General features: G+C 44.6%; 1 protein-coding gene and 1 long non-coding RNA gene across 6 annotated transcripts in view; one reads left to right on the forward strand and one right to left on the reverse strand.

The window, feature by feature from the left end:
• Positions 1-27342, reverse strand: part of SAFB (scaffold attachment factor B) — a 46255-nt gene that overhangs the window by 16843 nt on the left and 2070 nt on the right. For 4 of the 5 annotated variants that reach the window (XM_003914720.5, XM_009193253.4, XM_009193254.4 and 1 more), the window contains exons 2-9: positions 25966-26050; positions 11233-11297; positions 10945-11151; positions 7473-7535; positions 4906-4933; positions 3451-3961; positions 2976-3025; positions 1895-1989 (exon numbers count right to left, since the gene is read on the reverse strand). In XM_003914720.5, coding sequence (XP_003914769.1) covers positions 1895-1989; positions 2976-3025; positions 3451-3961; positions 4906-4933; positions 7473-7535; positions 10945-11151; positions 11233-11297; positions 25966-26050 — 1104 coding nt within the window. Of the gene's footprint in view, positions 1-1894; positions 1990-2975; positions 3026-3450; positions 3962-4905; positions 4934-7472; positions 7536-10944; positions 11152-11232; positions 11298-25965; positions 26051-27342 lie in introns of those variants that run through there. The other variant, XM_017952112.3, reaches the window with a different exon arrangement.
• On the forward strand, positions 3961-4554 carry LOC110741880. The gene is made up of 2 exons (XR_002518862.2): positions 3961-4147; positions 4355-4554. It is a non-coding gene; the product is annotated as an uncharacterized LOC110741880 (long non-coding RNA).

A 27342-nucleotide genomic window follows, 5' to 3' on the forward strand; every position in this document is an offset into this window, starting at 1 on the left:
GCTACTAATGCTTCTGTTTCGCTGTTGTTCCTCCAAGGACCTCTGGCCAGTTCTAATCGCTCGTCTAGTTCCTCAAGGGGACCAGGAGGGCAGTGTAGGGGAACAGACGAAAGGGAAATGAAACAGGGTTCTGCCAGTGTTCCTTTAATATGGTCTAAAACTTGTGAAGAAATGTTCCAAATATACAGTCACGCGACATAGGTGGTAAATTATGAAGTGATGTAATGTGGGCAAAAGGAAAAAAAAAAAACAAAAAAACCCTTCGGCACAGACTGATGCAAGGAAAGGTTTGTGTGTGAGCCATGCTCTGGAACTCAGATCCGCCCTACCACTGACTGTAACAAAACTCAGTGACGTGTTTCAGATCCTGTAGACGCATCCTTTCCAGTGTACTTGGTTCCTCAACCACAGCAGGCGGCAGTTACGGTCGCCCTTTGACGGCAGAAGACACCATGGCTCATGAAAGCCCCGCAGGAGCCAGTGGCCATGGCTGGTAATCACGCTCATCATGCCACATGGAATCCTAGTCCCAGGGAACATTCTCAGAGGGGCCTGGTCCTTGACTTAACCCACATCAGGCCTGCTGCGCTCAAGACACTGTAGTCTCCAGGGCGACACCTCCCCACTGAGCATACCCACCCGCTGGGGCCGCCATGGAGTCAGGAAAGGGGGTCTAGCAGAGGAGACTTGCCGCAGGTGTTGCCAGCCACACACCTTGTATCACTGAGGCCCAGAAAGCCCTTAGTTATGTCTGTAATAATGACATATTTAGTGTTTTTTTTTTTTGAGATGGAGTCTTGCTCTGTCCCAGGCTAGAGTGCAGTGGTGCGATCTTGAGTCACCGCAACCTCCACCTCCAGGGTTCAAGCTATTATCCTGCCTCAGCATCCTGAGTAGCTGGGATTACAGGCATGCGCCACCACACCCGGCTAATTTTTGTATTTTTAGTAGAGATGGGTTTCAGCATACTGGCCAGGCTGGTCTCGAACTCCTGACTTTGTGATCCACCCACCCCGGCCTCCCAAAGTGCTGGAATTACAGGTGTGAGCCACCGCGCCCAGTCTGTTTTATCCTCTTTTAAGTTCTTCGAAGCCAGTATCAGGGAAAACACTTGCTTTTCTGTATTGCAATGTGTTGAACCCTCACTGTGTAACATAAAGGATTGGACTCCTTCCTTTGGCTGTCCCCGAAACTGACTCTGAGAGAGACAAGGAGCCCTGGATGCATGAGGCTGTTTGGGAGGCGGGTCTGGGAAGCATCAGGGAGGAGGGGAGTGAGAAAGCACAGGGAGGAGGGCCAGGCGGCTGCGCTGGGCACTGTGGGTAGGGGGCTGGTGCCATCAGCCCCACCTTCATGGGCTCAGGAAAGGCAGGTGCTATAGACAAGAGGCAGCTAGAATTGCCCCCAGTGGTGAACTGAGGCAGCAACTTTGAGAGCCCCCAGCTGCTGAGGTGAGGTTCAGTCAATGGACACAACACACCCATGCTCAGGACCCCCATCATCAGACTCCAGGGTCCCTGTTCTGAGTTCCAGCATCATGAACTCTGTTCTAAGAACACTGCTGCCTCCCAGACATGCTGACCAGCACCCCTGCCGGCCAACCCTGGCAGCCCACGTGAGTGCGACGTCCTGAGAACACAGAAATGGATCCACAAGTCATTACAGGGAAGGGGACAAGCTTGGAGAGAAGGGGGGAAATACAGCAGTGATCTGGGCTTTGGAAGCTTCCACATCACTTTCACCTCTATCCATGGAGGGGAGACCCTCCCCAACCATCAGCAAGTATAAGCTCCTAGTATCTCTCAAAGAACTCACTGAGGGGAGAGGACCTGCATGTAAAGGCCACCCAACGCTGGTTTCAAAGTATCTTCTCCAGAAAAACTCTGGTACTTACCTTCCCATATTTGCTGAAAAGATTCTTCAAATCTGTAGCTCTGGTTGTAGAAGAGAGTCCACTAACCCAGAAATTTCTACCACAACTGCTGCGACCTATTTCAAAAGAAAGTTATAGTAAAAACCCAAATACCCACAAGATCTTGAGTCTTAGAGACAACCTTTCCAAACCAGACATGGTTTCCACTTTTCCTGAGGCAGTGGCAGCACTAAAAGTCACATGGGGCCGTGGGCCTGACCACTGTCCTCACCAAGACCCTCTAGTGCAACACCAGGCCCAGCAGCACTGCCACAGGGCCTATCACAATACTGAGTGGGGCTGTCGGGACCACCTGAGGTTTCCTAAGAAAGTTAGCAATTGCGGGCCGGGCGTGGTGGCTCACGCCTGTAATCCCAGCACTTTGAGAGACCAAGGTGGCGGAATCACGAGGTCAAGAGTTCGAGACCAGCCTGGCCAACATGGTGAAACCCCGTGTCTACTAAAAATACAAAAAATTATCTGGGTGTGGTGGCAAGCGCCAATAATCCCAGCTACTTGGGAGGCTGAGGTGGGAGAATCTCTTGAACCCAGGAGTCAGAGGTTGCAGTGAGCCCAGATCATGCCACTGCACTCCAGCCTGGGCAACAGAACGAGACTCTGTCTCAACAACAACAACAACAACAACAACAACAAAGTGAGCAATCGCTTAATTACAGAAAGTGCAGTGTGCAGTGGCCGTGTAGCAAAACAGCCACACTTGGTGTCAACAATGCACTGTTTCTCTTTCCACCTATAGCTTTGTATCTATCCCATGTTTTCACTCCTGTAGAACACTGATTAAGAAAAAATTTGGCAGGGTAAAATTATTTCTCAGTTAATGAATTAAACGAAGGTTACAGGATGAATGTGCTCCCAACACAAGGATCTGCACCAAATCAGCCTAACTCTTAGGACCTGGTATGCTTCCTACAACCCAGGACCTATAGAGGTAACAGCAGAGGAGGAGAAAGACTGCACAAAAGTCTCAGGAACCACAATCAAATACCCGCCACTGCCCAGGCCATACATGCTCCAAGGGACTGGTGTCGCTGAGGTGACCTACCCTTTTCCTCTTTGGAAAGCCTTTTTGTATCCGAGTCATCTTCGGGAGAACTAGAGACAAAGGACAATGTCACTCCGCAAGGAAGCAGCATGGAGGAAACAAACTCAAAACCATAAAATTCGTGCTGAGGTTGCATACCTACCCGAAATTTAGCTCTGAAAAAATGATACCCCGACAAACTTGTATTGCAAATCTGACCTAACCATAAGATTTCAGACCCACAGGAGTTAATTAATTCTGCTGGGCTAAAGGTAATTAGGAAGAATTAAAGAACACAACCATGACAGGTTGAGAAAAGAAAAAAGATTATGTAATCAGTGTAAAATACACAAAGAGAAACAAAACATTCTTTAGAAGCAAAACTACAATTTCGTCAGTCTGGCTGGCCAATTGCAGAAAAAAATAGCTTATGTGTGTCATTAAATGACCAATGAAAAGGAGATAGCGTCTGGTCTAAAACTGAGAAAAAACAAACCTCATTTTCTGATCAGCGCCCTCACTGGTTGAGGACTCTTTAGGAGCCGGAGGGACTTCATTACAAGCTTCAAAATCAAACTTCCTCCCGTCTTCTTTGCTATCTCTGGCTTCTGGGCTTGCGGCTTCCGTGGCTGCTTCCGCGAGCTCCTCGCTAGAGGCCTCCGCGAGCTCGGAGGCCGCACTACTCTGCTCAACTGCCGGCTCTAGCCCTACAGGCTCACAGTCCGTCCTCTCGCCATCGCCTGGCTGCTCCGCGGGCTCCCTTTTCACTACCGCTAACAGGCTGTCTGCCTTGCTCGACTGAGCGTGTGCTGTTGACTCGCTGGCCAAATCTAAATCACCCTCTTCCGGATGGGCGCTGTCAAATAGGTCCTCTTCCTCCGCAAGCTTTCTGTCTGGCCCCACGCTACTTGTGTCCTGTGCAAATGGCTGCTCCAGCTCGGAACTTTCTTCTTTTACTGGCTCAGATTTACAAGTTTCCCCCAAAATGTCGAGTATTTTCTCATTTTCTACGGATTTAACAGGAATAGAATGGCACAAGGTTTAATTACCAGGGAAATAAAGCAATCACAAATGTGGAACTGGCACGGCTGCCACACTAACACGAAGAGAACTGCTAGCTACACAGAGATTGGAAAACCCGCGGGTACACAAAGTTATACTGGTTACACTACCTGCGCTGTGACCGCCTCTAGGTAAGCCTCTACGCTACACGGAAGAGAAAAGCATCCCAGAGATTTAACCCCCAAAACCTTCTGGCTGATTCTTGACAGTCTTCATTCTGTCGTCGTTTAGATATGACTCTTCCAAATTTAGCTTCCAAAGTCCAAGTTGCTTAACTGAATGTATCACCATTCACTGAACAGCTCAATTTCCAAATTTCTTTGAATTTCTTTTAACAGAACAGTCCAACATGAAAACCAGAATCTCTTCCATCCGTGCTCTGAGATATTTGCAGTCCAGAAAGTGAACAGTGTTTGGAATTCTCATGAAGACACTCCTTCCTCTTCTGGAATCCAGTTATGTCTCAAATTTATGTTTTAAAATGTATCTCCCTACCACTGCCTGAGCTGCCTCAATTAAAAACCACAAAATTAAGCTACTGCCCAATATCACAAGATCTGTTTTGTGGGTGCAGAGGTATTAGCTCTCAAGAGAGGCATCCGGAACTCTTTCTATGTATGCTTCAATGCTGTTGACATTCAAAAAAGCATGAGATACTTTCATCTCACCAATACATTTTGTAAAATGAGAAGTGAGCCACTTTCACAGATCTGGTGATATGGCTGGGTTTCCAATCTCTATGATCCTGGTAGGTTTTGGATTGTAAACCTTTAGAACAATGTATACTATAGGAAGGCAACTTTTAAAAAATCAAAGAATTCAAATTAGAGAAGGTGGAAAACTAGAATGGTTCCAAACCCCCGCTGGTAAGTTTTTCATTTAACAGTACCTGGCTCCAGGGATGGCTCTTCAATTTCCTGCAAGAAAAAACATAAATAAGACTGTGCCAGATGAATGACACCTACAGTTTATTCAAATGAAAACCCAGAATAACTAAAGAGGGAATTTAAAAATACACGGAGGAAAACTCACAAATGCAAGAGGTGGAGAACCTGCTTGTTCTAGGAATGGCTCCACTTCACTCAGCCCACCCTCCGTTCATTCTCCAGGGGCCTGGCACTGGTCTCACTTTGTGGTGAGGCACTCATCACAAGTGTGCCTGACCCTCTAGATTGAACTCTCAAATTCAAGGAGTAATGTTTTCATTTTTCTACTGTTAGCATCTAGAGGAATGCATGGCACATTAACAGTCACTTTTTCACTCAATGAAGCTATGATAACTTTCTGATATTCAAAAGACTGAGAGAATATGGGCCTAGATGGTATGACGCCTGCTCTTACTTGGCATGGTGGTGCCAGCGTGAACACCTCTGTAAATACACTTCCTCCTTCATCTCCTCTTCCAATCAATGTCCCCACCAGGCCAGCTCTAGAAGTCATTCAGACTCTTCCCAGGAAGCGCTGCCCACTCAGGCTGGTGCTATCCTTGCCTATTGTGGCATCTGGCTGTACTACCCCCATTCCATCTCTCTGCATCTTGTGTCCACAGTAAGCACATGTCCCTCTGTGGCCTTCAGCCTTCAGCCAATGAATCCCTATGCCACCTCCCTCCCTGACAGGTCCAGTCCTCCCCTGCCCCATCCAGCCAAGTCATCCACATCCCTCAGTATCCAGCTCAGTGGCATCTCCTTTCAGGAAGGCTTTCCCTATTTCCCTCTAACCCAACTCCAGCTATGCCCACTAAGCAAAGGAGTTTTTCCCACATGATGTGATCCCCCAGCCTTTATGTTTCCTGTGCACACAAGGTACACTCCTCTGGAATTCCAGTTAACACTGATGAGCACTGATTAGGTTCCAGGCACAAATATAAGCACCTTACATACACACAGACTCGTCATTGGTCACAGGAGGTCGGTCCTAATGGTAGCACTCTTCTTTTTACAGAGTAATAGACTGTGACCAGACAGACTAACTTGCCCAAGGACACACAACAGGTGGGAAGCAGAGACAGACTCTGAGCAAAGGCCATATGAGTGTGAGTCTGCACTGTTAACCATCAGGCCAGGCCCTACGAGCATGGGGAGCATCCTTCGTTCTCATTCATCTGCGTAATGCTGGTAGTTAATGCCACATCTGACACATCACAGGGGCTTCACATATACCCAATAAATAGATGTGACTGAATTAGAACTTCCCCTGGGAACTGCCCTGCCATTCCAGGATGCTCTGTGAAACTGTACACTTTCCTCATGGTTTCACGTATTTTTAATCAGTATTTTCCCCACGTACCCTACCCCACGCTGGGAATTCAGACCATACGACTGAAGCAAATGATCAATGTTGGCAGAATAATTCTCTCTCATTTTCTCTAAAGAGAAGCAAATACATTCCTATTTGTTTAGGAGAGCTGTAGGTTTCCCATTTTAATATAGGAGACTGTGACCAAGAAAGACCCACGGGAAAAAGTGACAAGATCTGGCTCCTCCTCTCCTTTCTGAGTCGGGAATGGCTGTGTCAATTCGCAGGTGGAGAGACAGCAGCTCTGAAAGCGAACTGGGTTTCACCACGTTTTCTTGAGATTTGCGCCCTCCTCAAGGCTGGAGCTCTGGCTTTCCAATATCTCCCTTGCCCTTGCTTGGCAGAAGCAAATGGAGATCTTTTCCAAAAGGTGATTTCTAATTACAATAGCATAGATGACATTTAAAAAGAAGAGGCAGGGGAAAAAAAAGGCCAGGCAAAACCTAGCTCAATCTTCATTTCTCCACAAAAAGTTCTCCTAAGAATTAGACAGCTACCTAAGTGTGTTCTAACAACTTATATCTATGTAGGCTGGGGAAAAAAAGAAACTCAAGACCCACAAATATAAAAATCATACCTAGAAATTCTCAACTCATCTGTTCTAAGATTTAATATTTACATAGATGCTATTGAAACAGGTAGGATGATACAGTCATTAAAAGAAATCTGGGCAATTTCAGAAAAAAAAAAACTTCCCAAAGACAAGACCAGAACCCCTGAGACCCCACCTTCCCCAGCAGGGCTCTGTCAACCCTCAATCCCCATCTGGGCCCTATTCATCTTTCCCAGGCAGCCATTCCCTCTTGCTGTCTCATCAGATTGTCTTTCTGCAGGGGATGCCACCCAGAGTAGATGAGACAGGCTGCCTTTCACCTCCAGCAATGAAATTAACAAGAATGCCACAAAACACGTCTTTTATCACTGCTGGTAAGCCACAGCGCTTGGAGGCCACTCGTCGAAGCCTAGAGTTAAGTCCCTGGCAATGTGTACATTATATTTGGAGGAAAGCAGAAAGCAAACATCCGCTAACAATCCTGACAAAGGAAACAACCTTTGTGGTGATGATTAGCCGGAATTGGCATATGGTGTCTGAAATGGTTTCCAGAAATTGTGGTCTGACTTTTCATTCTAAAATTACTGAGACATACAACAGTTTACCTGTAATATAGTGAAGTCAGATGATGAAGTATCTAAATTGTTTATAGTTTCTTTGTCCTCTATCTGTAAAATAAATGGAGAAAATACAGTTCATCACACCAGCAATAACGTAACATAATGGTACATCTGTACAATGAAAAGTGAACAGCTATGAAAATAATTTACAACAAAATTTTAAACCCAGGGCAGAAATCAAAACACCATTATAGTATAATTGTAGCTAAAGAAATGTTGTATGTAAATGTCCACCTGCACATAGACTATGAAATCTACTAATACTAATGGTATCTGTGTAGGTTTTAAAGATGCAAACCAAAGAAAAAAGTCTAAATCAAGCAGAAAAGAGATGAAAATGAGTGCATACTCTCTCTACGTGGATCTGAGCACAGGGTGAGGGCTGTTCTTCCAGGAGCAATGGCTAGAGTCCTGCTGAAGTGGAGCCTTCAGCCACTGCTGCTCCCCCAACCTGGATGCTGATGATGTGGGGCCTGCTGCCCCTGGGGTAGGTACCTCCCTCAGTGGAACAGTATCTCTCAGCATGAGGGTGGGGATAGGAGCTCGGGACTGGCAATGTCCTATGCCCTACTTGCAGGGGAAGAATAGCTTTTACTCTAAGAAGCAGGCTCTGCCCAATAAGGCAAAGGATTCCCCAAACAAAGAAAGGGGGTTCAGGTAATTTGTGACTGAAACCAATTTTGGCCATCTGCTCTAAAGCCATGAAGTTTGAGATATACTTAGGGGGAGACTTTTTCAGATATTTTATAATCAGCATGTTCTTTTTATCACTTTTACTTCACTAGGAAAGACATACACATGATCAAAAGATGCAAAAGGTACAAAAGCCCATTCACTGAAAACCACTCTCCACTACTCTTTTCTTCCTGCCATGCAGCTGTCATCACATATGCTACACATGTGTTTAAGCGCCAAAGACCATCTCCCCTCTGACATCTGCACGAGGGCCAGCACATCATTCTGAACCCTCCCCAAGCGTCACTTCTCTTTTGGAGATCTTTGAGTTCACACAGATGTGCTTAGTTCATTTTGATGGTTACACAGCAGTAAGAACTCTATTTGTGGTGGTACATTTCATAATTAACTATATGGTGCTTTTTAGACGCTGGGCATTGCACTAGGCCAGGGAAACAGTTTGTTGGAGCTGCATCGTAAATTCTTCAGGAACTACAGAACAGATGAGTCAAGACTCTCTGACACTAAAGCACAAAAGCAGCCATAGACAACAGTATCAATAGGTGTGGTTGTGTTCTCAGAAAACTTCATTTACACGATGAGACCCTGTCTTGAAAAAAAGCAAAACAAAAACAAAACCCAAAACAAAAACAAAACAAAACAAAAAAACCCCAAGTGACAGCCAACTTGACGACTTCTGCTTTAAGTGTATGATAAACATCCATCCATTGAATCCTCTGAAAACCTCTTGCAAGGGAGGAGCAGAGGTTAAGGAGTTTGTCCAGGGACACACAGAAATTGATCCATCTCCAAAAATCTATCTCATCTGAACTTTTTTTTTTTTTAAACAGTCTCACTCTGCCACCCAGGCTGGAATACAGTGGCATAATCCTGGCTCACTTCAACCTCCGCCTCCCTGGTTCAAATGATTCTCCTGCCTCAGCCTCCTGAGTAGCTGGGATTACAGGCGTGAGCCACCGTGCCCAGCCAAGCCACTGCACCTGGCCTCAACTCTTAAAACTATACTGCTTCCAGGCATTTAGGATGTTTCCAGCTTTTGTTACAAAATGTATTATTTTCTACTTAGGAGGGAAAAAAACAGCCTTAAGATGCAGCCATTTAGGAAGGGCGAGTAACTCCTGCTGCTGTGCAAGTGTTTCTGCTACTCCTTTTTAGAAGCTGGTGAATGGGACTCACCAAAAATTGCACACCCTACTTGTATCAGAATAACTGTCAGCCACTTCTCAGACTCAAATCCTCCATTTAAATATGACAATCTGCTACCTCTAAGGATACTTGGAATCAGTTCCAAGAGGAAATGTAAAAGCATTCTGAGGAAATGCAAAAGTGGACTGACTGGCATACAACAAGGCTTCCGTCCCCCAAGACTGCTTCAGAAGTGCTCACTGTGGAAGACCTGAGGACCAGGACAAGAACAGGGCCCCCCACCAGTCAACACATAAAGGGCTCCACAGAGACACTCCACGGCTTCTCATATGCATCACCTTTTCTATCTGAAAAATATTAATCATCAGGTAAATGAAATTAGTATCAATAATGGCACCAAGACAATGTCATACATGAGTTAAGTACATGGCCTCTGGAATTAGCCTGATCTTAGTTCTTATTCTGTTACGAGCTGTGTGTCATCTGGAGATTTTTTAGTCCTTGCCTTCCCAATTTCCTCAACTGAAAATGGGGACAACAGTACCTCATGTTGCTATTAGAAGAATTAAAAGGCACAAGCTGGGCTTGGTGGCTCACGCCTATAATCTCAGCACTTTGGGAGTCTGAGGCAGGCGGATCACCTGAGGTCAAGAGTTCAAGACCAGCCTGGCCAACATGGAGAAAACAGTCTCTACTAAAAACACAAGAAAATTAGTTGGGCTTGGTGGTGGGCGCCTATAATCCCAGCTACTCACTCGGGAGGTGAATCACTTGAACCCAGGGAGCAGAAGTTGCAGTGAGCGGAGATCGCGCCACTGTACTCCACCCTGGGCAACAAGAGCAAAACTCTGTCAAAAAAAAAGAAAGAAAGAAAGAGAAAAAGAGAAAAAGAGAGAGAGAGAGAAAGAGAGAAGGAAAGAGCATAATGCCAATGCCTGGCAGGTAGTATTCAGGAAATATTACCCACTATAATCTTACTATCCATCTGATATGTTTTTAACAGGAAAAAAGCTTAGGTTTAAAAACAATATCAAGGTTAATATTAGAGGTTAACTCTTAAGATAGGTATCAATTGGTGGTGGTTGTTCTTTTTTTTTTTTTTTAAAAGCAAGAAATAGGCTTCTGTCAGACTCTGCCACCCAGGCTGGAGTTCAACTGCGCAATCATAGCTTAGTACAGCCTTGAACCCCTGGGCTGCTCCTTCTGCCTCAGTTTTCTGAGTCACTGAATTACAGGAATGCATCAAGGCACCCAGCTCAACAACTGCTTCTTAACAGGAAAACACCAACTTCTAACCTCTTCCTATTTCAGTGTTTTCAAGGTACCTAGGCCATTACACCACAGACCAAGTCCTGCAACAGGAAGGGTAGGAATGGTTATCCTCAAAACGTCTCATACTGTATGCCGCAAATGGATGGCAAGTACGTGTGTATGTTGTAAGACATTACTCTTCAACAAAACAAATTGGTTCAGAATCATCTGAACCAACTGACCCTTATTCTACTGAACTGGCATTACAGAACAACTTACTTCCCAATATGAAATGGATCATCTCTTTTTAATTGTGGAACTGATACATTCAGGGTACATTCTAGAGACACTGCCGGTTACCTACAGCATGTTCCTGAAGCTGCTCCGGAAGCTCTTTCATTTCCCCCTCGACTAGCTCTCTACTATCCGACAGGGACTCCTGGAGGTTATCAGCATCATCGTCTTCGACACAATCTGCAACGCTTCCATTATCAATCTCTGCTTCATCCAATACACTGATATCCATGATGTCGATGTCCTGCAAGTTCTCCAGACTGGTCTCAACATCCTCCTGTGACACAACCAGACCGAACCATCATGTGACTGCCACTGGTCCATCTACCACGCTACTCACTCGCAAGGCTGCACATACCTGTCCATCCCCAGAGTTTTCCTCCAGCCCGTTATCTTCCACACCCTCTTCTTCTGGTTTGCGCCCTGAAGACAGAATCATTTACAGCATGAGATCAAATGATACGCACTTTACAGAAGTAACAATGCCCTGAGCACTACACAAGCGGTCACTTTATAAACATCTGAGACACTTTGCTACTTAGGGATACTTCCTAATCCAGGAATGAGGCCATTCTGGACAAGACAGCCCTGCCCCACCCCCAAGCAGAAGAGGTTCTGTTCTTGTCTGAGCTGTGGAAGTGCAGAAAACAGGTTCCTAGTAAGGTTGAACAGGATCAGACCTGTCCTCAGCTCTGCCCTTCTTCCCATCTCAAGTGTCCCTGTTTGAGGGAAAAAGCATTTGTTGCAAGTGTGCTGCCTTTTAGTTAAGGAACATGTTTTCCCACAGAAACTGCGCATGCCCGAGTATGCACATCTTTAATACTTAAAAAGAAAAAAGAAAGGCCAGGTGCGGTGGCTCATGCTGCTAATCCCAGGACTTTGGGAGGCCATGGCGGGCAGATCACCTGAGGTCAGGAGTTCGAGACAAGTCTGGAAAACATGGTGAAACCCCACCTCTACTAAAAATACAAAAAATTAGCTGGGCGTGGTGGCAAGCGCCTGTAATCACAGCTACTTGGGAGGCGGAGGTTGCACTGAGCCGAGACTGTCCCATCGCACTCCAGCCTGGGGAACAAGAGCGAAACGCCGTCTTTTTTTTTTTTTTTTTTTTTTTTATTTTTTTTTTTTTTTTTGTTTCCCTTGCTGGAGTGCAGTGGCCGGATCTCAGCTCACTGCAAGCTCTACCTCCCGGGTTCACGCCATTCTCCTGCCTCAGCCTCCCGAGTAGCTGGGACTACAGGCGCCTGCCACCTCGCCCGGCTAAGTTTTTGTATTTTTAGTAGAGACGGGGTTTCACTGTGTTAGCCAGGATGGTCTCGATCTCCTGACCTCGTGATCCGCCCGTCTCGGCCTCCCAAAGTGCTGGGATTACAGGCTTGAGACACCGCGCCCGGCCAAAAACTCCGTCTTAAAAAAAAAGAGAGAAAAACAAAAAACCCACATACTATCAAGATACTCCAGAGGGGCTGGGAGCAGCGGCTCATGTCTGTAATTCCACCACTTTGGGAGGCTGAGACAGGTGGATCACTTGAGGTCAGGAGTTTGAGACCAGCCTGGCCGACATGACGAAACTCTATCTCAACTAAAAATATAAAAAACTAGCTGGTTGTGGTGGCAGATGCCAGTAATCACAGCTACTCGGGAGGCGGAGGCAGGAGAATCACTTGAACTCTGGAAATGTAGGCTGCAGTGAGCCGATATCGCGCCACTGCACTCTGGCCTGGGTGACAGAGGAAGACTCTGTCTCAAACCAAACAAAACAAAAAGAAAAGAAAAAAAAATTGCAGAGGAAAGTTTTTTAAACTTATACATTTCCATCAACAGTGAATTAAAAAGTGCCAATCTCGTGCGCCTGTAGTCCCAGCTACTCGGGAGGCTGAGGCAGGAGAACTGCTTGAACCCCGGAGGCGGAGGCTGCGGTAAGCCGAGATCACGCCATTGCACGCCAGCCTGGGCAACAGGGCGAGACTCTGTCTCAAAAGAAAAAAAAAAAAGAAATGCCAATCTTTCTTGAATCTGTTAAAAATTTGCTGTTTTTCTTCATCTTTGCCAATATGCTAGGTAAGAAAAGGAATACTGTTTTGACACAAATTTATCTCCTGACTACTCAAACTGCTTTGAGTCATTTGCTTTTTGTTGTTGATTACCTGTACTTTTCTAAAAATTTCTGATTTACACCCCCCAACCCCACTATTTAAAAACTTCAGCTCTGGCCAGGCATGGTGACTCACGCCTGTAATCCCAGCACTTTGGGAGGCCGAGGTGGGCAGATCACGAGGTCAGGAGTTCAAGACCAGTCTGACCAACATGGTGAAACCCCGTCTTTACAAAAAAATACAAAAATTAGCCAGGCCTGGTGGTGCACGCCTGTAATCCCAGCCACTCGGGAGGCTGAGGTAATCCCTTGAACTGGGAGGTGGAGGTTGCAGTGAGCTGAGATCACACCAATGCACTCCAGCAGGAATAAGAGTGAGGCTCCCTCTTAAAAAAAACTTCGGCTCTATCCCCCCATCATTTGAAGTTTATATATCATATGTACAAAACATATTTTCCCAGTTCTTTACCAGTCTTTCAATTTTGTTTACAGGTTTTGAGTACACTTCACTGTTTTTTGTTTTTTTTTTTTTTGGGGGGGGGATGGAGTCTAGCTCTGTCATCCAGGCTGGAGTGCGGTGGTGTGATTTCAGCTCACTGCAACCTCTGCCTCCTGGGTTCAAGCAATTCTCCCGCCTCAGCCTCCTGAGTAGCTGGGATTACAGGCACTTGCCACCAGACCCAGTTAATTTTTGTATTTTTAGTAGAGAAGGGGTTTCGCCATGTTGGCCAGGCTGGTCTCAAACTCCTGACCTCAGGTGATCCACCTGCCTCAGTCTTCCAAAGCGCTGGGATTACCCTCGTGAGCCACTGCACCTGGCCCATTTCACTCTTATGTGGCCAAAGTTTTTAAAATGTAAATGGTTTGGCTGGGCGCGGTGGCTCACGCCTGTAATCCCAGCATTTTGGGAGGCTGAGGCGGGTGGATCACCAGGGCAAGAGATAGAGACCATCCTGGCTAACATGGTGAAACTCCGTCTCTACTAAAATTCCAAAAAAAAAAAAAAAGCCGGACATGGTGGTGGGCACCTGTAGTCCTACTAGGGAGGCTGAGGCAGAAGAATGGCGTGAACCTGGGAGGCGGAGCTTGCGGTGAGCCGAGATTGCACCACTGCACTCCAGCCTGGGCGACAGAGCAAGACTCCGTCTAAAATGGGGGGAAAAAAATAGTAAATGGTTTATACCTTCATGCTTGGATGTCCTCTTCCACACTGAAGGCTAAATAATATACCTGTATTTAGTTCTTTTGAGGTTTTAAACATTTATTCTCTCAGTTTCATGTTGAGTGAGACTATTCTCCCAATAGTTGTCCCATTTGGAAACTGATTTCCCAGCACCACTGACTAAATAGTACTTGACCCCGACACCAATTTGAAATGTTGGCTTCCTCAATATTATATTTGTATTTATGTCTGGGATTACTTGTTTCCATTCTCTTCCACTGATGTTATTCTTGTTCTAGTTTTAGATATGTGGCATTACCATGTTTTTCTAAACAGAAGATACTTGCCGGGCGTGGTGGCTCATGTCTATAATCCCACCACTCTGGGAGGCCGAGGTGGGTGGATCACCTGAGGTCAAGAGAAGAGTTTGAGATCATCCTGGCCAACATGGCAAAACCCCGTCTCTACTAAAAATACAAAAAATTAGCCGGGCGTGGTGGCAGACACCTCTAATCCCAGCTTGAGCTGAGGCGGAGAATCGCTTGAACCTGGGAGGTGGAGATTGCAATGAGGTGAGAACACACTATTGCACTCCAGCCTGGGCGACAGAGCAAGACAGACTGTCTTTAAAAAAAAAAAAGGAATAAAGAAAAAAGAAAAAGAAAAGACTAAGATTAACTATAAGAAAAAGAAACTAAAGACGATTGGAAGGTATGGCTTAACTCCAGGTTTTTCTTCAAGAGTTTAGTAATTTTAGGCCGGGTGTGGTGGCTCACACCTATAATCTCAGCACTTTCGGAGGTCGAGGTGGGCGCGTCACCTGAGGTTAGGAGTTTGAGACCAGCCTGGCCAACATGGTGAAACCCCATCTCTACCAAAAATACAAAAATTAGAAGGACATGGAGGCAGGTGCCTGTAATCCCAGCTACTCGGGGGGTTGAGGCAGGAGAATCACTTGAACCCAAGAGGTGGAGGTTGCAGTGAGATGAGATTGTACCACTGCATTCTGGTGTGGGTGACAGAGAGAGACTCCATCTCAAAATAAATACAATAAAAAGAGTTTAGTAATTTTAAAAAAATGTGGAAAACATCAAAAGGCTGCATACTTTCTTAGGTTCCTATTTCTCCTGTCAGCCAACAATACTAAAAACAGGGAAGTCATTTCCCGCAACTGTCCTTGTGCAACCTCCCAATTTTTCTTACTAATCGATGACTTATAACATTTGCAACAGTTCACAAGGGCAGGCATGCTGGCACCTTCATCCAAACAGCAGTATTAATATGGTCATTTGCTTTTTCATACAAATGATAAAATGAGTAGAGAACAGAAAAATGTAAACGATGATACTAGAAATAACAGAACTGAAGCAAAAATGGAAGTCCTTAGGCATGGCAAAAATGAAATTTCTGGTGTCAAGAATAGGCGAGCTCAAATTAAACTCTTTGACTATCTTCCATGTGAAGAACAAAATCACAGGGATGAGATCCATGAAATAGACTCTGGAAGACCACATCTCAAAGGCAAGGCATAACGTAGCATCGTTTCGTGTTTTAGAGCTACTGCCAGCATAGCTTCCTAGCATCCTTATGGAAGGCAGTGCTCAGCTTTTTGAAGAACGTAGGAGAAAAGTCGATCAGCCACACAGCCCTGGGAAAACTACTTCCTGCCAGGCTTCCTTCCCAACGTGAAGAATAGTCTCTTTTCACTTTATTTTCTTTCTTTCTTGTTTTTTTGAGACAGGGTCTGACTCCATCACCAAGGCTGGAGTGCAGTGGTGTGTCTTGGTTCACTGCAGCCGCTGCCTGGCTACTTGGGAGACTGAGACAGGAAAATCATTTGAACCCAGGAGGCGGAGGTTGCGGTGAGCTGAGATTGTGCCACTGCACTCCAGCCTGGGTGACAGAGTCAGACCCTGTCTCAAAGGGGGAAAAAAAAAAAAGTGGACAAGACAATAATTTGTTTATACTAGAAACTATTCTTGTAACTGGATAAGTATGTAACATACTGAGGGGAGAAAAAAAGAAAAGTCAAAGACAAAAATCCCAACCCTAATTATTTGTATTGTAATTGAGGCTTAAAATATTCTAATTCCATTCATATTTGTAGAATTACTTTATTTACAAAGATAGGGGACTATCAAACTAATAACAGAATTCAATACATGATGTTTTGGTCAGCTGGCTGGGAAATCCATCCCCATTTTATACCATTATTTCTTTGGCAAAACATGCCTCAAGGTATAAAAAAGTTGGAACTCAACCCAGTGGTCTCTGTAAATATGTTGGGAAGAGATACCAGAGCACTACCACAGAATGATTATATTTGATAAAGTTGATACAATTCTATGATACATACTTTGGTTTCTGTCCAATTCTATTCCAGGTACTAGGAAAAATGTACGTTAACTCATCAGACACTTGCTGCCCTTCATAAGGTGTTTCTCTCTTCCTCAGGGGGGTACTAGATTTTCATCAAACAGAATCAGGGTTTTCTACTTCTATGACCACTTTTCTCCCAAGCAGTATGTACAGGTACACTGCAGCCAAATCCTTCTTAGGAGAAGACTCCCCCAAAGTAAAAAGTGACTGGAAACATCTGGAGAACACGCAATCTTCAAAATGTTTAATCTTCAAAGTATAAAGCACATCCCTGACTGGAATGTTTATTAATCATCACTACTTGAGGAAAGACACTATCCTCCAGAGAAGAAAAACAACATGTCTAAAAAAGTGAATGCAAATAGGAAAAGTATAACTCTCTAGCAAAATCTAAAGAGCCATTGAGCCCCTCCAATCCTTCTACCTCAGCTCTTCACCCTAGTTTGTAGTCTCAGCTATAGGCATGACCGTCGTGGCCTCTATCGCCTGCTTGTAGCTCCCTGCCTGGGATTCCGTCTCTTCCGTTCTGTTAAGCTTCTGCCTCAGAGACTGTCTTACCTCATCGCTGACTCTGCTGCCCTGGACTTCTGCTGAGATGCTCCCACAGTACCCAGGGCCACATGTGGGTGGTTCATTACTTTTTGATTTGATTACACAAACACACTTCCCTAATTATGCAAATATACCCATTAAACTTTACTGCAGTAACAGAAGATTCATCCTCCTAAGTACAGGAAGTATAAAGCTATTCATACCTTCCCCTTTCCCCACTCTCCTCGTAAGAGGCTCCATGCTATGGCAATTCCCCATGTTAGCTGCCTTCTCAAAAAGGCTGTAGCAATTTATTGTCTCCAACACCTACACCTTCCCCAATACCCTTGCCAATGTGGGAGAACAGGAACTGTGTAAAAGAAAATTTTTTTGAGACAGAGTTTTCGCTCTTGTTGCCCAGGCTAGAGTGCAGTGGTGTAATCTCGGCTCACCGGAACCTCCGCCTCCCGGGTTCAAGCGATTCTCCTGCCTCAGCCTCCCAAGTAGCTGGGAGTACAGGCACACGCCACCATGCCCGGCTAATTATATATTTTTTTGTAGAGATAAGGTTTCTCCATGTTGGCCAGGTTGGTCTCACTTTACCTCAAGTGACCCGCCCACCTCAGCTTCCCAAAGTGCTGGGATTACAGGTGTGAGCCACCGCACCTGGCGGAACTGTGTACATTTTTACCAGTTTGATAGGCAAAAATCTTACATCATTACAAAATTCACTTTTCTCCAATTACCAGCAATGGAATCTTTTGGTCTCTAGGCCACGTCTACTTTTTCATTTATCTGTGAATTGCTTGTGTATAGTCTCTGTTCCTTGTTGACTGAGTTGCCTGTTTTCCTTACTGATTTGTCAGAATATTCAATGCTTTCTGGATTATTAGTCTCTTCTTTATTCTGTGCTATAATATTTTTTTCCCAGACTGTTGCATACCTTATGGATATCTTTTCTTGACAGAGGCTTAAAACTTTTATGTAGCGAAATTTCTCTTCCTTTGTTGTTTCTCAGTTTTATTCTTACTTCAGGTCTTCCTTATTACTATATTATAAAAAGTACTAAACTAGCTGGAATTTCTATCTTACACAAGAAAAGATAAGATTAGAGCTTTCCCCCACCACCAAATGAACAAACCCTCAAACTTTCTATTGTTCGCAATATCCTATCATCAGAATTGAGGAAATCCCTGTATTTTCCCCCCAGACTTTTAGTTTCTCTTGTGCATTTTCTTTTTAGACTATTATAGAACACATAACATTTTCTTTTTTTTTTTGAGACGGAGTCTTTGCTCTGTAGCCCGGGCTGGAGTGCAGTGGCCGGATCTCAGCTCACTGCAAGCTCCGCCTCCCGGGTTTGTGCCATTCTCCTGCCTCAGCCTCCCGAGTAGCTGGGACTACAGGCGCCCGCCACCTCGCCCGGCTAGTTTTTTGTATTTTTAGTAGAGACGGGGTTTCACCGTGTTAGCCAGGATGGTCTCGATCTCCTGACCTCGTGATCTCCCCGTCTCGGCCTCCCAAAGTGCTGGGATTACAGGCTTGAGCCACCGCGCCCGGCCAACATTTTCTTTTAGGTTACTCTGGAGAAAACTGACAATTTTCTGATAAAAAGTAATCACATCTAGGAAAATTTTCTCAAATTAGTCATTTCGCAGGACTTGAAAATTTCCTGTTAGTTGTATTTACTATTTAAGAATGTTATGTACATTTCAATGTCAATCTGGCAACATGCTTAATTCTTTGATTCACTGATGATATAACTGTCACCTCAAAAATCCTGGAGAATCAAGTGATTAATTGTAATCAGCTAGCAAGTTTGGCAAACTGTTCACGAGGGCTTTGTCACCTTTCTTAAGTTGTCTTTGGCTTGCTTCGGATTGATTTAATGGTACTTAATTTCATGAGGTACAGTCAGCCTGGTAGATCTCACAAACCAAGCACTGGCCCAGGAGCTGACATCCTAGCAGCAAAAGTACATCCAAGTTCCACGACCCTGATTTCTAATAGCGCTCCTCAAAAGGGCCCAGGGCACTTGGAAGAAATGGCTGATCCCGGGGATAGGGCAGCAAAAGCGTAAGATGAGACTCAAGTACCCTCCCATTCCAGAAGGTAAAAAACTGTTCAAAGAATGACACAGACATGTGGAAATGACAGGGAAGCCTGCCAGACAGGGCTTCCAACGGAATGTTTTGCACATTGTAGTAAATAAACATAAAGGCTTTCAACCTATGGAATAAAATAAGTTCACACAGATAAATGAGGGAGAAGGGCAAGCTATTCCTTATGGCAGTAAACCAAGTAATAAAAAAACAATAACAAAATTAAAAAATCACCATTTGGCAACCACCAGAATAAATGAATGGAGAGGAATTGGCGGTTGCTGAAACTAATGGAGGATTAGCAGGATATTTACACAGTCTCAAAGTATCTTCCCCACAAATATAACTATGAAAAGGAAGACAGTAACTTTCCAGTGGAGAAACCTGGCCAATAGCATTTAAAGTCAGTTAACATGGCCAGTAATGGCTCAAACTAACAGCATGTGCCTCTGGATAGCACACTCTGATGACAATATAGGCTGGGCGTGGTGGCTCATGTCTGTAATCCCAACTCTTTGGTAGGCCAAGGTGGGAGGACCGCTTGAGCACAGAAATTCAGGGTTGCAGTGACCTACGACTGCACAACTGCACTCCGGCCTGGGCAACAGGGCAAGATCTGGTTTCAAAACAAAACAAAACAAAAAACAGGAATACAACATGTCTGGTGTATTTCTGACAAGCGTATAACTTGATCCTCATTATGGGGCGGGGAGAACCCAAAACAATTCAAATAGAAAAACAAGCTACAAAATAAGTGTAAGTGTTCAAGATTAAAAGCTACAAAATAAGTGTAAGTGTTCAAGATTAAAGAAAACTAAGGAAACATGATGACTTAATGCAATGCATGACTGGACATTTTTTGTCTGAGTTACAGAGAACACTATCAGAACAAACTACTGAATCTAAATGAGGACTAAGACGAGATGGCAGTATTATGGCAGTATTGTATCAATGCTAATTCCTTGATCTGGACATCTACAGTTAGGTAATATCCTTGGCTTTACCGCAGTATGTAGGGCAAAGGGGCATATGCGCCTTGCAACTTGCCAAGCGGCATAGTAAAAATATACATACAAGGAGAGAAAAGGATAAGGCAAATGTAGTCAGATGGCAACATTTGGGGACTCTGGGTAAAGGGTTTTTGGGAATTCCTTGCATTATTCTTGCAACTTAATTAAGTGTGAAATTGCCAGAATGAACAAAAACGAAACAAAACAAGCCAGCAGCACAGGACTGGGTAATACTTAACCAAGCAAACAGGCCAACTTTGCATCTCCAGTTACAAAACATTCTCAAACACCATAAGACATCCTATTAATTTGTACTTTGTGATAATGTCACTACAAATAAATTCAGTTTCCTGGTAATTATTTTATTTTTTTGAGACAGGGTCTTGCCCTGTTACCAAGGTTGGAGAGCAATCACAGCCCAATCATGGTTCACTGCAACCTCAAATTCCTGGACTCAAGCGATCCTCCAACCTTAGTCTCATGAGTAGCTGGGACTACAGGTGCACGCCATCACACCTGACTAATTTTTCTAATTTTCTGTAGAGATGGGGTCTCACTATGTCACCCAGGTTGCTCTCCAACTCCTGGGCTCAAGTGATCCTTCTGCTTCGGCGTCCCAAACTGTTGGGCTTATAGACGAGAGCCATCTCGCACAGCCCCTAATAATTATTTCAAGAGTCTGCTAAACACATCAGTTGTGGAGGAGTACTGAGATTACTTGAGATACGCGTTCTGTAATTTTAAAGCATTTTGAATTCATACATTACAGCGGTCACTCTATTTTCAGTTAAAATCTTGATAAAACCTACCGATAGGTTTATCATAGTTGAAAGTAGTTGAAAATAATTAAGAAAACTTATAGACCTGCCTTATTAGATATCAAAATGTACTGTAAATTTCTAGAATAAAACTGATTACAAGAAGCAAAACAAAACAACAAATGAGACACAAAAGAGCTAGTATTGCTAGTATTTTACATGAAGTTCTAGAACGGATAAAACTAATAGTGAAAGTAATCACAACAGCGACTTTTATTTTTGCAGGGGAGGGGAGATGCACTGGGAGGGGCAGAAGTGATCTTTCTGATGACAAATGTTTCTTTTCTTTTTTCTTTGAGACAGAGTCTTGCACTGTTGCCCAGGCTGGAGTAAACTGGCATAATCTCAACTTACTGCAACATCGGCCTCCCAGGCTCAAGCGATTCTCCTGCCTCAGTCTCCCAGTAACTGGGATTACAGGCACCCGCCACCATGCCCAGCTAATTTTTGTATTTTTAGTAGAAACGGGATTTCACCATGTTGGCCAGACTGGTCTTGAACTCCTGAGCTCAGGTGATCTGCCCACCTCAGCCTCCCAAAGAGCTGGGATTACAGGTGTAAGCCACTGCACCCAGGCTAAATGTTTCATATTTTGATCCCTACTACCTCACACCACATGCAAAATACATTCTAAATGAATTAAACCTCCAAATGTAAAATGTAAAAATAAAACCATAAATCTTATTCTTTCTATATATAACATAGTATAATATATATATATATATTTTAGACGGAGTTTCATTCGTTGCCCAGGCTGGAGTGCAACAGCGTGATCGTGACTCACTGCAACCTCTGCCTCCTGGGTTCAGGTGATTGTCCTGCCTCAGCCTCCCAAGTAGCTAGGATTACAGGTGCCGGCCACCACACCCAGACAATTTTTTTATTTTTAGTAGAGATGGGGTTTCACCATGTTGACCAGGCTGGTGCTGAACTCCTGACCTCAGGTGACCCACCCGCCTTGGCCTCCCAAAGTGCTGGGATTACAGGCATGAGCCACCGCACCTGGCCTTAGAGTCCTATTTTTTATAATTTAAAAGCAAAGAAGTCCTTTTAAAGCACAACATAAAATCTAGAAGTCTAGTGATCAAAATACCACAAGTCGAATCAAATGACAGATTAAAACAATAGGAACATTTTATATAGAGTCCTTTTAACTCATTAAGACAAACAACCCAGCACAGAAATCGGCAAAGGGCATGAAAAGGCCATTCAGACAACACAAATGTCCAATTATCAGAAGCAGAAGCAGTATAATCTGTGAAGAAATGCAAATGAAAGTCTCACCTGCAGAAAAATGCAGATAAATACAATGAAATACTTTTCTTCTATTTAACAGGCAAACAAGGTAAGTTTGATGTTGAGTTGAGTGAAATAGGCACTCTCACCCACTGTTGGGACAGTTTTTTGGTTTTTTTTTTTTTTTTTTTGAGACAGCCTCACTCTGTTGCCCAGGCTGGAGCACAGTGGCACTATCTCGGCTCAATGCAACCTCAGCCTCCCAGGTTCAAGCTATCCTCTTGCCTTAGCCACCTGAGTAGCTGGGATTATAGGCGCCCACCACCACACCTGGCGAATTTCTGTATTTTTAGTAGAGACGGGGTTTCACCATGTTGGCCAGGCTGATCTTTTGATCCGCCCACCTCAGCCTCCCAAAGTGCTGGGATTACAGGCGTGAGCCACTGAGCTTGGCTGGGACAGCTATTTGTAAACTAGCTATGTGAAAATAAAAGGCCATACCCTTGGACTCTAGAATTTTCCTTTCACTGAGTTATCAAAAATTATATTACTTTGACCACACAAAGGTATTTATCTCTGGTTTGTGCAAACACTGAACACTGGAAGTACCAAGTGCTAATTGGAAACAAAGATCTCCAAACGTCTAGTAATAAAAAACTGATGGGCTAAATTGCCTTATATTTACTCATACAGAAGATTATTAGCCTGTTACAGCAGGCTATTATGAGATTTTGTACAGCAAGATCAGGGGTTTTTTAATGAGAAAAATATATGCATACAGGTGTGTGTATATACCCTTATCTTTACTTTTTTCCTTTCTCACTCTGTGCCCAAGCTGGAGCGTAGAAGCACACTCACAACTCACTGCAGCCTTGACCTCTTGGGCTTAAGCAATCCTCCCACCTTGGCCTCCCTAGCAGCTAGGACTACAGGTGTGTGCCACCATGCCCGGCTCACTGACTTTTAATTGTTTTTCTAGACACAGGGTCTTGCTCTGTAACCCAGACCTAAGTTTACTTTTAAACATTATACATACACACAAAGTCTGGAGAAGTATGCCTAACTTTTAGTAGTGGGCTGTTCCCTGACTGTGAAGAAACTTCTGCTTTTTACTCCCATGCATGTATTTTAAAACCTGGCAGGCACAGTGGCTCACACCTGAAATCTAAACGCTTTAGGGGACTGAGGTGAAAGCACTGCTTGAGCCCAGGAGTTAAAGGCTGCAGTGAACCATGACTGCGCCACTACACTCCATCTGAGGGACAGAGTGAGAACCCATCTCAAAAACAAAACAAAAAGAGCAACAAAAGCCTGTAGTACAAGTACTTGCGTTTATCAGAAGAAAAAGGAAAACAAAAGAGATCCACAGGCTCTATTTTTTCCTATTACGATTTCTTTCCCCATTGATTTTCTAGGACTCTTTCCCTTGGCAAAGTTTACTTGAGTAAAGGCAAAAACATGCAATATTATCATGAGCCACAGAAGTGACTTCGTTCTGCTGTTCTCCAGCGCTTACCCCAAACGCTGTGGCTGACACTGGGGCCCGCCTCTCAGATATTTAAACTCAATACTTCACCACCAAGTATTAGTTATGATCCCATTTAGTTTTGGGCCCTAAGAACCAGGCCTTCAATTACAGGTTGGGCATCCCTATCTGAAACTCTGAAATCTTCTGAGCACTGACGTATCGCCACAAATAGCAAATTCCACACCTGATGTGCGGTGGGTTGCAGTCAAAACGTTAGCGAAAGCTTTGTTTCATGCACAAAATTATAAAAAATATGGTATAAAATTATCTTCCAGTATAGAAGAAACAAATTTTTTGTTTAGATTTGGGTCCCAATCCCAAAATTATCTCATTATGCGTATGAAAATACTGCACAAAATCCAAAAAACGAAACCCTTCTGGTCACAAGCATTTCAGATAGGGAAAACTCTACATGAACCAAGAGAACATTCGGTCCACAAGCCCAACTTCAGCTGATTCTTTTTTTTGTGGGGATGAAGTCTTGCTGTCCCCCAGGCTGGAGTGCACTGGCATGATCTGGGCTCACTGCAACCTCCGCCTCCCGGGTTCAAGCAATTCTCCTGCCTCAGCCTCCCGAGTAGCTGGGGTAAATTACAGGTGCCCGCCACCATGCCCAGCTAATTTTTATATTTTTAGTAGAGACGAGGTTTCATCATGTTGGCCAGGCTGGTCTCGAACTCCTGATCTCAGGTGATCAGCCCGCCTCAGCCTCCCAAAGTGCTGGGATTACAGGCGTGAGCCATGGCGCCCTACCTTGGCTGATTCTTAAGCCATTAGTTGAGTGTTACCAAGTTAAACCATTGGAGGGGAAAGAAACATAAACAAGATACAGCCCTAGTCCTCAACAATCTGGTCTTGACAGAAAGCAAGATGACATAAATATTAAACCAAGGTATAAGGAACTATGCCACGGGAAGACAGAGAACCCAAGGAGACGAGCTGCTATTGGTGGGATGGATCAGTTGTCTTTTGAGGAACTAGGTCTCTAAGGCAGACAGATGGGGAAGGGTGGGCAGAGCGATGTCACAGAGAACCAGGAGAGTAAATCATTTGTTTGGGGCCTGACACACAAAGCACAGGGTGTGGGGGATGGGCGAGAGAGATCTGGGTAAGATGGTGAGAGTCATGTCACGTGAAATGTAACTTTTACTGTATAAGCAGTTTTTAAAAGAAATGTTAAAGTGACAGTTCTGTTTGAGCCAAGTGATATTTAAAAGGAATGTTATTTTCTACAAGTCCAAGTAATAGAAGGCTCGGGCAGTCCTAAATACTTCGTGGACTCCAGGTTGGAGTTCAGTGGTGCCATAACAGCTCAGTGCAGCCTTGAACTCCTGGGTTCAAATGATCCTCCCGCCTCAGCCTCCCAAGTAGCTAGGAAAACAGGCGTGTCTCGATGCCTACTTTTTTTTGGCGGTGGATAGAGGCAGGCCAGGCTAGTCTCAAACTCCTAGATTGAAACTATTCTCCTGCCTTGGGTTCCCAAAGTGTTGGGATTACAGGTGTGAGCCACTGTGCCCAGCATTTTTTTTTTTTTTTTTTTTTAAAGAGACTGGGTCTTGCTCTGTCACTCAGGCTGGAGTGCAGTGGTGCAATCATAGGTCACTGCAGGCTTGAGCTCCTGGGCTCAAGTGATCCCCCTCCTGAAACTCCCAAGTACCTGGGACCACAGGTGCATGCCATCATGCCTGGTTAATTTCTTTTTGGTGGAGATGGGGGTCTCCCTGTGTTGCCCAAGTTGATCTCAACCTCCTGGGGGTCAGGTAATCCTCCCGGCTCAGCCTCCCAAGCAGCTGGGACCACAGATGCATGCCACCACACCTGGCCTTTTAAAAGTTTTTTTGTAGAGTTGGGTTTTGCTATGTTGCCCAGGCTGGTCTTGAACTCCCAGGCTCATGTGATCCTCCGACCACAGCCCCGAGTCGCCTGGGATTACAGGCACACGCCACTGTGACTGACTCCTGAAAGACTCCTTACTTAAGGACTGCTGACAATCTACAGAGGAAAATGAATAAAGGGCAAATACTCCTTCCATCCTGTTGTAATTCCCAGATACCAAGGAAACAAAACACAGTAGAGAGATCTTTAAAGAAAATGCAAAGCTTCGCTGAAGGCTCCCAGTTCAGAGTGGTTCACAAGGCCAATGCACAGACAAGTACATGAGGCACATTAGCAATGAATTTGTTTTGAAGAAAGCACTTAACATGAAACTTGCTTATGAAATCCCCCATACCTTTGCTGGACCTCTTCGATGTTTTCTTGTTTCCGTCGGAGGTAATTTCAATTTCGTCAGGATTACCACCTTCATCTTCAATTGCCTAAAAAGAAGGGAAAAGTAAAGTTGATCCAAAAAGCCAGCACACACACTGCTTTCAGAGAGCCTTCAGGTGACAAGGAAACTGTATTTTTAAGATCAAAAAGCTGCTGCCGCCCTCACCGCCCAGGGCCTGTGGCCCATCCACTCATCTGTTATCTTGCTCTACACTGGAGACCGACTGACGCCACCAGTTCTTAGCTGGGTGGTCCCAGGCGGGTTTACTTAGGTGCTCAGTTTTTGCTTCTTCCTCCGGAACATGCGGCTAATAATAATATAGTACTTACCCTGGAAGACTGTTGTGAGGATTCTATTAGCCATGAAAAGGAAGCACTCAACAAACAGTAGGCTTATCTGGTTCATCTTCTTCCTAAGCCCAGAAGAACTCAAAAAGGGAAAGGCACACTCTCCAATTTCTTCTGACTTTACTCACAAAATACTCTTTAACCCTCCAGAGACTCCCTCCACGCCGTGCCTGTACTCAGTACTGTGTGGATGGAATACTAACACTCACTGGTTGGGATCCTACTGTGTGTTACACACGAGATCAGTCACGACATGCATGACCTTATCCGATCCCCGTCAGGTACATTCACGACTGACTCCAATACCTCATTCTCAACCACTACGTGATTGTGCCTCATCAGATATTAACAATTTCTTGGCACGCCCAGCCTCCCACCCCAGGACGCTGTCATTCACTTCAACAATGCCCATCCTCAGCACAGTGCCTGGCATCAACTAAGCCATCAGTACAGAACACGTCAATCATGATGACATTGCTAGAAACTTAGCTTCAGGTTAAGTTTTACTGATAACTTTTCCAGTCTTTACTCTCCTGTCCCATGAGCACAAGTTTTGTTCACATAATTTCATGTACTGTTTTATTTGCAGAGGTTTGGAACCCTCGAAGTTTCCCAGGTGGGTAAGTCTGAATTGAGATAGGGCCTGGGGATTCCACAACTCATCTTTACCAGCAGCAACAAAAATCTCTCCTCTCAGAAGCCAGAAAAGGGACTGAAGTTCTTTCCTGGGATTAAGGAAAAGTACAATCACCAAGTCCCTCATCCTTTTCCCGGGGACAGGCAATTCTGAAACACCACTAGGAAAAGAGAAGCAATGCCCTAGGCAGGTGTTTCGTTTCCCCCTTTTGCTCTTTTGCCCTTCCTGGAAAAATAAACCAAGAAAGGGACAACAACAGGATGACAGAAACGGGAAGAGAACGAGATCAGAAAACTCCAGACTGGCTTGGGTGAGTAGCAGACAGGGATATGGGCTGGCAGTATTCGTGTTTTG

Source organism: Papio anubis, chromosome 20 (assembly GCF_008728515.1).
Source record: "Papio anubis isolate 15944 chromosome 20, Panubis1.0, whole genome shotgun sequence".
NCBI classification, from domain to species: domain Eukaryota; kingdom Metazoa; phylum Chordata; class Mammalia; order Primates; family Cercopithecidae; genus Papio; species Papio anubis.